This window comes from Canis lupus, chromosome 33 (genome assembly GCF_003254725.2).
Source record: "Canis lupus dingo isolate Sandy chromosome 33, ASM325472v2, whole genome shotgun sequence".
Lineage (NCBI taxonomy): Eukaryota > Metazoa > Chordata > Mammalia > Carnivora > Canidae > Canis > Canis lupus.
The window spans coordinates 7,082,742-7,096,393 of record NC_064275.1 but is presented as its reverse complement, the minus strand read 5'-3'; the positions used below and the strand labels follow the sequence as shown (position 1 = coordinate 7,096,393).

The window sequence follows — 13,652 nt, the reverse complement described above, 5'->3', positions numbered from 1 at the left end:
ATCCAGTAAATTATCAAACTATGCTTATTAGAGAAAATGAAGTAATTCAAACACTGAAACTCAGATTGAGCTTTCTTATAAAAGGCAAAGATAATAGAGCTTTGTCTAAAAATACTTTAGTGTCATCTAGATTATAAAATTGTATAAGATTGATATTGGTTCTCTCCTGACATTAAATGGACCTAACACAGAAACAAAGATGTTCAATAAATGCTTGAACCAGAATGCAAGTATAAATAAAGCAAAAATTTTCAAAAACAGGGGCTGGTGGTACCTGGCTGGCTCAGTTGGTAAAGCATGTGACTGGATCTCAGGGTTGTGAGGTTAAGCCCTATATTTGGCTTAAGCCCTATGTGAGTTTAAGCCCTAGTGATCAATCCATTCATTATTGATCTAGATTTATAACGCAGTGCAGTTTTTATAAACAAGATTTCTAAAGAGTACTGAAATAGTTTTTAAAAGACTGTCTAAAAATTAATGAAATTCAATGGCTGGACTCTTTGTAAAAAGCAGTGTACCATATATATATATTTTTTTTACCTGAAGTAATAACAGTAAATACACTTTTAGCTGAAGTAGTTAACAGAAACATCTATAACATAGTTTGACCAGGTTTTAATTTATTTACTATGCTCAGAAAGCCGATTCTTTTGAACTTTTCACTAAATTCTATTTTTGAAATAGATATATTTGCCTGTAGACCAGAGAAGATAATTTAAATTTTTAAAAACTTAAGAATTTGGGAGAAAACTTGGGAGTTAAAATTAGACTAATTCAACAGTTCTATAACAAGAGAAAGTAGAAAGAGGATTCACAAATAGATTATAATTTTATTTTTTTTATTTTTTTAAAGTTTATTTATTTATTTATTTATTTATGACATAGAGAGAGAGAGAGAGAGAGAGAGAGAGAGAGAGGCAGAGACACAGGAGGATGGAGAAGCAGGCTCCATGCTGGGAGCGTGACGTGGGACTTGATCCCGGGACTCCAGAATTGCACCCTGGGCCAAAGGCAGGCACTAAACCGCTGAGCCACCCAGGGATTCCCCAGATTATAATTTTAAAAGAAGTAATTGTCTTTAAAATAATCTCCAATAAATTATAATAGAAGCTCTGTAATTGGCATTGTGCAGGAACAGTCACAGTAAATAAAAATTCTTACCAGTAAGTTAAGAGTAAACTACTGCCTTTAAAAATGCTACTTTTAAGTAACTGAAAATATTGACCAAAAAAAAAAAAAAAAAAAAGGCCAACTCCATTATTTCAAAGCTTAACTTGTATTTAAAATGCAACTAAAGGGGCACATGAGTGGCTCCGTCAGTTGGATGGCAGATTCTTGATTTCCATTCAGGACGTGGTCTCAGGGTCCTGGGATAGAGCCCTCGGTCAGGGTCTGCACTCACTGAGAAGTCTGCCTCTAGGTTCTCTTTCTCCCTCTCCCTTTTCCTCCCACTTGCACACTCTCTCCAAAATAAATAAATCTTAAAATAAAACTAGAATTTATTTTAAAATGTCCATAGATATTGTTGTAACTGATATAAAGCCATACAAAAGTATCAAGTTAGTAAAGTTCTTCTGTGCATCCTAATCAAAGATCCAGTAGATTTTTAAACTTTAGACTTACAGAATCTAATGACAAGTACCTCATCTTATTGGGGCAGAGAAGAGATGGATTATACATTAACATGTCTACAATGACCTAATTTCTGTGATAGAAAACCAAAGAACTGTGGTTCTCTGGGACTGATTTATATGTTTGTTCACCAACCTAAATACATACATCTAATTAAGAAAAAAAATTTTTTTTAAAGATTATAAAGTGACATAGCATACCTGAATTAACAATTTTGAACTATGACCTATGCCTTATCTCAGGTGCTCTGATATTCTCTATTGTTAGGGCAGAAGATAGAAGCAAATGATCTCCAAAGCTACCACCCTGCCAACTCTGAGACTAAGTATTTTCTTTGTTTCAAACACCCTTCTTTCTTTCAGAATAAAAACTTCAGGTTTTATGAAGTTCTTGAATTTGAATATACTTGATTTTCATCTGAGGAAGGGGAGATATAAAGAAGCATGCAAGGAAAAAAATTAAAATGATCAAGCAAAAAACAAATGCAGCTCAATCAATATCACACACTCTTAAAAAGCAGAATAAGAGAAGTTTAGCATTTGAAACAGCTGGATGAAATTTTAGCCAAGACACTGTGAGGCTTATAGACAGCATGAGGCATGCTAAAAGGAGAGGATGGTCCCAGAAAGCTGCTCTACTCATTGGCTTACCGCTCTGTACATGCTCTGTCTGGCCAAGGAAGATTGAAAGACATTCTATAGCAAATTGAGGCAGAGGACAGAACAAAATGATTATTAAAAACACAGTAGCCTTAAAACAAAAATATAGTATGATCACTTTTTCTAACCCTGAGTGTACATTATAAAGAAAATGTTTTGATCATCCCAAGTACAAAGAAAAATGAAAACCTAGTTTCAACAGATTTTTTAAAGACAAGTCTTTTTAAGTCACAGTTATCACTAGTTCATTTCAAAATGAAATATTAAATGTTCATGCCACAAAATACAACAGTATTCTAGTGCAGAATGCATTAACTTAAAAGTAAAAGTTACAGGTTTTTGAGAACAGACATAATTTTAATGAGCAAAAAAAGTCTCTTGGGTTTGGTAAAACACTTTAATACTATTATTTATCAGTTAACCATTTTAGATGGGCATAATTTTTTTTGTGATTTCTGAAAATAACCTATTCTCTTCTTTTCTATTTACTAAACAAGGGAAAAAAAAATTCTTGTATGCATGTGTGCTACAATTAAAAAGTGATAAATAATAAATTCCTGACATTCAATTCTTAAGTTCAAATTTAAAAAGTTTAAATAACTTTCCTAGCATATTGCAAGGAAGACATGAAAGTGAAGTGAAAATAATATAGTGCACTTTAAAATCAGGCTTGCTTAGCAACAAATTCTGTGTTGGAATTATTAGGATAGTTTTGAAGTGCAGGAACAAGAAAGATCAACTATACTATGTGGAGGAAAAAACATTATGGACACTAAAGTTCCAGTAAGAAACATTATAACAGACATTCATAAACTTTATCATTTGTTAGCTATGTCCTTCATTTGTAATTCATGGGAAAACAGGGGTCATTTATATTCTGTGTACACAATTCTATGAAGATCTAAACTCTTAAAAAAAAAAAAAAGATCTAAACTCTTAAACTTAAGAAAATGGGTTTCTGGGGTGGCTGATGGGCTCAGTGGGTGGAGCATCTAATTCTTGATCTTGGGGTTGTTGAGTGTGAGCCCTGTTTTGGGTATAGAGATTACAGAAAAAAATAAATTCATTTTAAAAAAAGAAAGAAAATGGGTTTTTGCCTTATTTAGCATGAATGAATTTTCAAGGTTATAAATTCCTACAGAAGAGAAGGAGGTTCCTGCTTTGAGATTACTGCATTTAGTAAATGGTTTCATCCATTTGACATGTGGGAAACAGTCACCGTATGAAGTGTAATACATATAATGGCATCTTAATATTTTTTTAATGAACAGCATAAAGGGGCAGTATTACTATCTGAGTTTTATTCTGAGCAGCAGGAGAAGAGAGAAATATTTACAGTCAAATTTTTATGGCAATAAAGGACATCTCTGCAATTATAATGAATACTGAAATTATCTAATTAAAAATGTACTTTATGATTCTTCTAGAATACATTCAATTCAACTAGTTAGCATTTACTCTAAGACATTTTTTTTAGTTACCCATCATAAACTCATACCATATAAGCAACTCACCGGTCCACAGGAGTTGATGTATTCTCAATAAAACTGATAACTTTTTCCCTGACATTAACGGATTTCGTCTTCAAAGCAACAGTCATTTTATTTACTAGCGATTTCATTCCTCTATCATTTGAGCCATTAGAAGATTCACCCTGAAAAAAAAAAAAAAAAAAAAAAAAAGAACTTACAGATGAACTAACTGCTCTCCTAATGATTAGCAGAGACACTACTGCTAAAAGTTATCTAGATGTTACTGAATTGTGTCCATATGTTAAAGTTCAATCTCCTAGGAACAAAACAGAAAATGAGTATGCAGAGATAGGGCCTATAAAGAGTAAATAAGGTTAAATGAGGTCATACAGGTGAGCCTTCATCCAATATGACTGGTGTCCTTTTAGGAAGAGGGAGAGACATCAGGGATGCACATACTTAGAAAAAAGGCCATATGTGTCCAGACAGATAAGAAGTCAGTCATCTCTAAAGCCAAAGAGAGACCTGAGGAGAGATCAAACTTGCCAACCCTTTGATCCCAGACCTGCAGCCTCCAGAACTGTAAGAAATAAACTTCAGTTGTTTAAGCCAACTACTTGGTTGTCTTTTGTTACAGTCACCCTAACAAAGTGATATACTAGGTAAAATCATTTGAGATGGGAATTAGAATTGAAAAATGAGGATATATGTTGCACATATAAATATGGAGTCTGAAACTACCTTCCTTATTCAATAAGAAATAGTTATTGACCTTAACTTCAATTATTCCATAAAAACAAGCAAAAGTATAATCAGATTATCATTCATGTAGCTAAATTTTTAAACATTTATTCCTTGTAAATTTTTAAATATTTTCATGTAGGACTTTACTTTTTTAAGAAAAATTAACTTTATGTACCTAATGTAATAGGTATAAAATTCTTTTTTCTTAAGATTTAATTTATTTGAGAGAGAGAGAGCACTGAGCAGGGAGCCTGATGCAAGTCAGAGCTCCATCCCAGGACCCTGGGATCATAACCTGACCCAACAGCAGACATTTAACTGACTGAGCCACCCAGGCGCCTCATGAGTAAAATTCTTAAACTATTTCATGGAATTGGGGACACCTGGGTGGCTCAGCGGTCGAGCGTCTGCCTTTGGCTTAAGGTGTGATCCTGGAGTCCCGGGATCGAGTCCCACATCTGGCTCCCTGCAGCGAGACTGCTTCTCCCTCTGCCTGTGTCTCTGCCTCTCTGTCTCTCATGAATAAATAAAATCTTAAACAAACAAACAAACAAACACTATTTCATGGAATTTTACTCCATATTCCCTGAAGGGCAAGGTGGCAAGACGTGTCAGAAGTTTAAAAGTGTGGGATCCCTGGGTGGCTCAGCAGTTGAGCGCCTGCCTTTGGCTCAGGGTGTGATTCTGGAGTCCCAGGATTGAGTCCCACATCAGGCTCCCTGCATGGGGCCTGCTTCTCCCTCTGCCTGTGTCTCTGCCTCTCTGTCTCTCATGAATAAATAAATAAAATCTTAAAAAAGTGTAACTATCTTTTACCCATTAATTCCTCTTCAGAACTTAGGAGAAGGAAATAATTAGAAAGTGCCTTAGGATTTAGATACTATTAGATGGAAAATTATACAAATTTAAAAAAAGAAATGCTTTTAAATAAGCATTTTACATACAGCATATACACACACACACACACACAGCTATAGATAGCATTTTATATACAGTATAACATAAGATTCTGGTGGTGAGGTGCCTGGGTGGCTCAGTCAGTTATGCATCGGACTCTTGCTTTCAGCTCAGGTCATGATCTCAGGGTGTGGGATTAAGCCCCACGTCCAGCTCTGAGCTGCGTGTGGAGCCTGCCTGAGATTCTCTCTCAGCTTCTCCCTCTGTCCCTCCCCTGCCCCTCTCTCAAATATATATATATATATTTGAAGGAAATATCTCAAAATATGAAAATATGAATAGCAGTTATTGTTCTTTATACTTTTCACTTACGTATATTGCTAAAATGAACATGTATCATTTTTATTTTAAAGAGAAATAAGTCATTAAATAACACAAAAACTGTATTTCTCTTTCTGTATCCAAATTTGAAAACAAATTAAATTGACTATGGAAATTAAATTCCACACTTAATAATGGAATTATTTTTAATATAATAAAAATTATACTTTTTAATATAATATATAACACATCTTTTTTTTTATAACACATCTTTTTAATATAATGTATACTTTTTAATATAATATATAACACATCTTTAAGACAGTTTATTTAAAGGCCTCAGTCAGGGCAGTCCCGGTGGCTCAGCGGTTTGGTGCCGCCTTCGGCCCAGGGCCTAATCCTGGAGACCTGGGATCGAGTCCCACATCGGGCTCCCTGCATGGAGCGTGCTTCTCCCTCTGCCTGTCTCTGCCTCTCTCTCTCTCTGTCTCTATCATGAATAAATAAAATCTTTAAAAATAAATAAATAAATAAAGGCCTCAGTCATTATTTTTCAAATCTGAAGACAGGAACTTGAACAGAATTACAATCCAACACTGTGGGTGGCAATATTAATAAGAATTTTTTTAGGGGGCCTGGGTGGCTCAGTCAATGTTTGCCTTTAGTTAAGGTTGTGATCTCGGGGTCCTGGGATGCAGCCTTATACTGGGCTCCCTGCTCAGCAGGGAGTCTGCTTTTCTCTCTTCCTCTGCCCCTCCTCCCACTCTACTATAAGTGGGAGTGAGTGCTCGCTCACTCTCTCTCTCAAAAAAAATACATAAAATCTTAAAAAAAAAAAAAAGGCTTTTTAAAGGCCAATCTGATGATAATCCAAAATTCTAAGAATTCTGCTATGTAATCTTTTGAACTTATTCTACTTCTATAACAAAGTAATTATGGCATATGTAAACATATTACTACAAAAATTAATTATAGTGGTGTTCATAACACAAAAAACTAAAAGCAGTGTAAATAATAAATAGGGGACTAACTGAATAAATTATAATATATACATCCATACAGTGGAATACTATGTAGTTATTTAAAATAAAAACAGCAAACAATTAAATAAATGGTGATCTCACATGAAGAGCTCTTAGATACCTAGAGGATTAAGTTGAAAATAAATTTCAGAGGTTTATCTGCTGGTAATTTAACAACAATATGATTTAACTTATATGGCTGAAGGTAAATAGTAATCATCCAGTGAGTTATAATTTCATGATAACTGCTATTAAATATGTGACACATACAACACCATATGTACACTTGTATATTTGATCCTCACATCATCATGAAGAAAGTTCTGTTATCATTTCAATTGCATAGAGGGAGAAACCAGAGCTGGAAAGATCTTGCTGTAGATCATGAAGAAAGTAAGTTGTAGAGACAAAACCTGAACATCAAGGTAAGCCAGACTAGTATCCTTCTATTTCGACGTGAAAATGAAATTATTTCTTACGAAAATGATTTAATGACATCAATTAACATAAAATATTTTTGAAAGAGCACAAAAGACTTACTGCCCAAATATTTCCAAAGAAGCACAGAAAAGTGACAAGTAAATATACCCACTATAGCAAAATCTTGTAGAAACCTACATCTCTATAACTAAAAATAAGATATAATGGGACTGGCAATCAGTTTCTGTCTTCTACTGCCTAGCCCATTTGCAAATATGGATGGGCTGAAGTTGTAATCCTGTCAATTTGTGGTGGGGAGGGGTATAGACATGGTCTGCAGGACCTGCAGCCATCAGCTTCAGCATTCTTTTGGCTCACAATAATTGGGAGACTCCTAGAACCAGATCACTTGGGAGTCCCAGCTAATCACAGGACTCAGTATTATCTCCACTGGTATTTAAGCTGAGCAGACAACTGTCACTAGATGATACAAACTGCAGCTGGACAGAATTCAGCAGGTGGATCTCCAGAACTCCTGGCTAGTTTAGATGTGCAGGCCTGTTCCATCATTACATTAACCTTGAAATAACAGGACTCCTCACTATGTGTGTTTGAAATATTTTGACTCCGTTTCTGTTATGGTGAGGGTTCAACTGTTAGTCACCTTTCTGGGCATTTATTCAAATCTGGTGACATATTCTACACATATACTTACATCGACAGAATTGATACTGCTCCTTGAGCCCGAGGTACTAGCAATCCAATGGCCATATCCATTTTCTGGTCCATCCACATTAATGTCTGCCAGGTGCTGCTGCAGTGCTTAAGATAAACAAGAAGAAAAAAAACCTGGCTCACATATCAACCCCCTTTTGGAAAGATTTGCTACCAGAGAATGTAAAAATCATGTCACAGCTGAATCAAAGAGGTTGCAAAGACATAATTACTGTTTTTTTTTTTTTTTTTTCTGTACTTCTATAAAGGAATGAAGGACTCCAAGCTACAGAAAGCCTTCCTCTTTTTCTCCTAAAGTCCTCTGTACAAGTACAATTTTTCATAATTGACCTTAAGGATGACAAGAACTATACAAAGGCTTGATGTTTTCCTCTCTGGAAGGGAATCTTTCAAGTATTAAGAGATAATGTCAGCAACATTTTTATGGATTAAAGGAAAGGATTTAAAGAAAACCTATGGTGGCTTTTGTTTTACCATAAAGAGACATCTAATTAAAGAAGGCATTAACTGATATGGTAAGAGAGGTTATTCTTGAAAAAGAAGTAATACATAATTTAAAAAAAGCTTCTAAAACCTAGACTACACTATAAAAACCTCTTTTCAGAGGCTTTTGATGATAAGCTTAATAACCAAGTTTTGTATCATGCTGTCAAAATTCCTAATAAATCACACTGAGGCTAAGGCCAATACTTGCTTAACACCACTTATTAAAATAACTCCTTTTGGGGATACCTGGGTGGCTCAATGGTTGAGTGTCTGTCTTTGGACCAGGTCATGATCCCAGAATCCTGGGATCGGGTACTGCATCAGGCTCCTTGCAGGGAGCCTGCTTCTCCCTCTGCCTATGTCTCTGCCTCCCTGTGTCTCTCGTGAATAAATAAATAAAATCTTTAAATAAATAAGTAAATAAATAACCCCTTTTGTAAATCACTCTGGGTATGAGCCCCAAAGGTTTTAGTTATCAGGTCACAATATGCAGGAATCATAGTACTTGCTAATATCAACAAAGATCAAAAGGAAATAGATCCCAATCTGTCAAAAATTCTTTTTTTTTAATTCTAAGTTATACAAGATTATCTTAAGTCAGAACTTAATCCTTATGAGACTCTCATGATTCAAACTCATGATTCTACTACTCAACAAATATTAATTTGATTTTAATATTAAAGGCTCTTTATTTCCTAATTGAAATATATTTGATCTATAGCACTGTATAAATTTAAGGTATTTAATTTATACATTATTAAATGTATGATTTATATATTGTAATATGATTTCCATTTCAGCAATAGTTAGCATCTCTATCGCATCATAGAATTAGTGTTTCTTTTTTATGGTGGGAATAATTAAGATTTAATCTCTGCAAGTTTGATTATTATAATACAATATTGTTGTCTATGTTCACTATACTTACAGTGATCCAGAGCTTATTTATCTACTAATCACAAGTTTGTACTCTTAAATAACATCATTTATTTTAAAAAGGCTCTTTTTAATCTTTTTACCCTGACCTAATCCTTCATAAATTCTCAAATATTTGCCTGCAGCAATTTTGTCAATTACTTTACTATCCTGGATTACCAGATATTCGTCTGAAGATTTGAAAACATCAGCTTATTTGTTTTATTCCAATCTATTCCATATTTTTAGCTAATACTTCCAAGTAGCTTAAAAATAAAATATAACAAAAAAGCAAAAAGTATATGTATTCCTCCTACCCTTGTTTTCCAGTCCTATCTATTCCACGTTCTCCATAAAGACAAGTCACATAGACAGTTTTTTGTGCATTTTTACAAAAATTTTTTACAAATACGAGCTCATTAACCTATCTATTGAAATAATCTTCCATTAAATATCTGCTCATTTCACATGTCTATTATGTTTGTCTGTAATCTCTATGTTCTGCGGCCTTGCCTTTTCTGAAAATACAGAATGACTGAAGAGAGTTTATTCATTAACTGATCTGGTCACTCCAAGTCAGATCTGGTGATATAAATTCCTCTGAAAAGTGGAGGGAAAATAATTAATAAATTAAAACCTTACCCATAAATCCTCCACTGGCAATGCTCACATATTCTTTGTTTTTCTGTAGCAAAAAAAACAGAATTTAAATTATTCCAAAATGTAATTTAATTAAAACCTCTCATAGTTCTATAAGCTGACAAATGTAATATAAAGTTATACATTGACAAATGTAATATAAAGTTATACATTAGATTTCTGGACCTTTTCTTTTCTTTGACATTTTGGAAGGTGACAAAAAGATATACATTCATTTACCTTGTATATTGTATGGTCTGGTGTTTGGGTGGAATGAAGGGGACAACTTCATAGCTACTAACAAGACTATGATTTTATTTGTATTATAGTTCCAAAATGAAATAAAGAGTCAAACCAAAGCCAATTAAATTGTATTTTGGATATAATTAGAGTGGTTTTTAAAAGCTTTCAAAATATGTTGTGTCTCTCATAAAAAAGAAATATAAAAACAAATATTAGAGCTAATTATAATAAGAAATAACAGAATGTTACCATTTTACAAACTACTCTAAATAATGGATCTAATAAACAATGACAAAGAAAAAATGAGACATAAAGAAGAGAGATATCTGGGCAGTATGTACCTTCTGATGAAAGCTCATACCACCCAGGACTTCCTGGCCCCACCAAGTCTCTAGATAAAATTACCAACTTAGAGGAAATACCAGGGACAGAAGCCGATAAACACTATCATGTGAATGTAATCAGCAAAATCTATAATGTGGGAAACTCTCTATAGGACAAAGTACCAGTTTTCCAACAGATATATGTAAGTAAAAAAATTAGGAAAGGGAACCTATAAATTAAAAAGAAACTTAAAAGATTTCAACCAAAACATCTTGTTTTGGATCCTGGGAAAATCAGGGAAACCTAAACAACATATTTTTTTTTATAATAAAGTATAATAATAATAATGTGGTTATATCTTTCTAAGGAGTTTATAGGGTTCAGTTCTACCTATTTTTGAATGTTTGAAATTTCCTATGATAAAAATTGGGGAAAAAATTTCTAAAACCACATTAAGAACTTGAGTTATAAAAAGAAGTTCACAGTATTTCAAATTCTTGCCATGTGACAGGACTTACAATATATAGTTTATACCAGAGCATTTTTTAAATAGGCCAATCAAATCTATAAGTAAAATGAGTCTGAGTCACTATTTTTGTTTTTGTGTAAAATTCTAAAATCTCTCCTTTAATAAAATATAAAATTATCTTATGACCCTCTCATCCCAAATGCCTTGTTCATTCTCTGTAATTTTACCTTTCAAGGAGTCTTTCCTTTAGACTTATTTTCTCAAACCAGATTCCCAATAAAATACAACATGAACAGAAAAGGATCCAAATTGAGTGGCTGGTACAATAAATACCATGCCTGTGGTCTTTTCGATTCTATAGTTTAGGGTCATATAAAATGAAGGCTTTAATGTATTAACTATCATAAAATATCTAATAAACTAATTTTATAAAGAAAAGAGCCATCACCAAGTGAAGCTTTATAGAGCAGATAGAGAACAGGTTGTATAAAATCACTAACACAAATTAGTTGTGCTGAAGACAACATTCAAACACAGAAAGGTGGCTAAGTGTAATGAAAAATATACATGTATATTTATTCTATTTCAAAGTAAAGATATTAAAATAAATTATGTAGTTACTGTAAAAAGTACTAGGGAGTGAACAGACATAAAGAGCAACACAACAGAATAATCCAGAAATAGATCCTGAAACACTGAGGAATTCAGTGTATTAAAAAGGTGGTATTTCAAATTGATAGCACAACTGGTTACCTATCTGGGAAAAAGATGTTTTTGATTCCTACCTCACTTATTACACAAAAATAAATTCCAGATGGTTCAAGACCTAAACATAAAAAATAAATCACATAAGCATGTAAGAAAAATCTCAAGAAGTCCTTTCTTGGCAAGACACAAAATCTATAAGCTGTGAAGAGAAACTACATATAAATTTTACAACATAGGCAACAGTGGAAAATTACCTATAGGAACTTCTTAAAGGTGATAGCACCAACTGAGCAAAACTGAAATAATGTGGGGCACCTGGGTGGCTCAGCTGGTTAAGTATCTGCCTTTGGCTCAAGTCATGATCCCAGGGATCCTGGGATCAAGCCCCGTGTGGAGCTCCCTGCTCAGTGGGGAGCCTGCTTCTCTCTCTCCCTCTGCCACTCCCCCTGCTTGTGCTTTCTCTCTTTCTGTCGAATAAATTAAAAACAAAGCAAAACAAAAACTGAAATAATTTGTCAGCATACCTGTAAAAAGTGTGCCAGAACCATGTTCATGTACATGTCTTCTTCTTCTCTACCGCTGCCCATAAAACAGAGGTGCTCCCCACCAGCAATGGAGCCGGACTCGATGGACTGCTTCTGTGCTTCCAGCAAAGATTTTACTGACTGTGCAAACTCAGATGGATTCTGGAGCATCTAGATAATTTTTTAAAAACTAAAAATGTGGCATAACGGTATATGACACATACATTTCCAAATCTGAAATATTCTTATAGGGGGAAAAAAACAGTATTTAAATAGCTACCATAAAAACAAAGGAATAAAGCCTCCTATAAACAAAATTGCTGGGATCAGAGAAAAGAAATGTATATAAATGTACCTATAATACATTAAAACAAAAGTTGAAAATTCAAAGATTAAATATGCAAAGAAAATATTCTAAGAAAAAAATGTGTTTTTTAAATAAGCTATAATGTCATTAGGTATCATGAAAAGAAAAGTTTTCACACTGAGAGGAAGGGTCCATAACTAAAAACAATACATTAAAACAAGATCTATTTTTTAGTTTCCACTTCTTTGGTATTTCTTAGAGGACAGAAATAGGAGAAGACATTTGTATCAGCACTACTCTAGGTACTAAAGATAAATGGATGAAAAAAGTTAATATTTTCCCCTCAAGGAAACAGATATGCTAATAACCACAAAAATATGTTAAAACTGTTATAACAGGGCTACATAAAAAGCACAGTGAAGGGACGCCTGGGTGGCTCAGCGGTTGAGCGTCTGCCTTTGGCTCAGGGCATGATCCCACCGTCCTGGGATCGAGTACCACATCAGGCTCCCTGCATGGAGCCTGCTTCTCTCTCTGCCTCTGTCTCCACCTCTCTCTCTGTGTGTCTCTCATGAATAAATAAATAAAATCTTAAAAAAAAAACAGTGAAAATCCAACAGAAAAATGGACAAACCAAAGAAAAGCAATCTGTAAAACAAAATAAGAACAATATACTTAGAAAAAGATGTTCAACGTCACTAATAATTAACCACTGTTTTTCACCCATTATTCTTATAACATAAAAATAATTGATAATGTTCTATAATGCAGTGGTATTTTTAGATAGGCTTTTAGAAGCCTATTTTTTTTTTTTTTTTAAGATTTTATTTATTTATTCATGATAGTCACAGAGAGAGAGAGAGGCAGAGACACAGGCAGAGGGAGAAGCAGGCTCCATGCACCGGGAGCCCGATGTGGGATTCGATCCTGGGTCTCCAGGATCGTGCCCTGGGCCAAAGGCAGGCGCCAAACCGCTGCGCCACCCAGGGATCCCTAGAAGCCTATTTTGCAGAAATACTTGCACAAGTTCACAAAACGTGTACAAGCATATAACTGCAGTATTGCTTATTATAAGAAAACTGAAAATAACCCAAATGTACATCAACTGGGCAATAAATTATGGTATATCTTTACC

The 13,652-nt window shown here is 34.1% G+C and overlaps 1 protein-coding gene across 5 annotated transcripts in view; it reads right to left on the bottom strand.

The window, feature by feature from the left end:
• TBC1D23 (TBC1 domain family member 23) overlaps window positions 1–13,652 on the bottom strand; it is a 56,791-nt gene that overhangs the window by 8,399 nt on the left and 34,740 nt on the right. For 4 of the 5 annotated variants that reach the window (XM_025416585.3, XM_025416604.3, XM_035710133.1 and 1 more), the window contains 5 exons: window positions 12,211–12,381; window positions 9,946–9,988; window positions 7,883–7,989; window positions 3,806–3,945; window positions 2,283–2,327 (listed from right to left, as the gene is read on the bottom strand). In XM_025416585.3, coding sequence (XP_025272370.1) covers window positions 2,283–2,327; window positions 3,806–3,945; window positions 7,883–7,989; window positions 9,946–9,988; window positions 12,211–12,381 — 506 coding nt within the window. The remainder of the gene's footprint in view (window positions 1–2,282; window positions 2,328–3,805; window positions 3,946–7,882; window positions 7,990–9,945; window positions 9,989–12,210; window positions 12,382–13,652) is intronic. The other variant, XM_035710134.2, reaches the window with a different exon arrangement.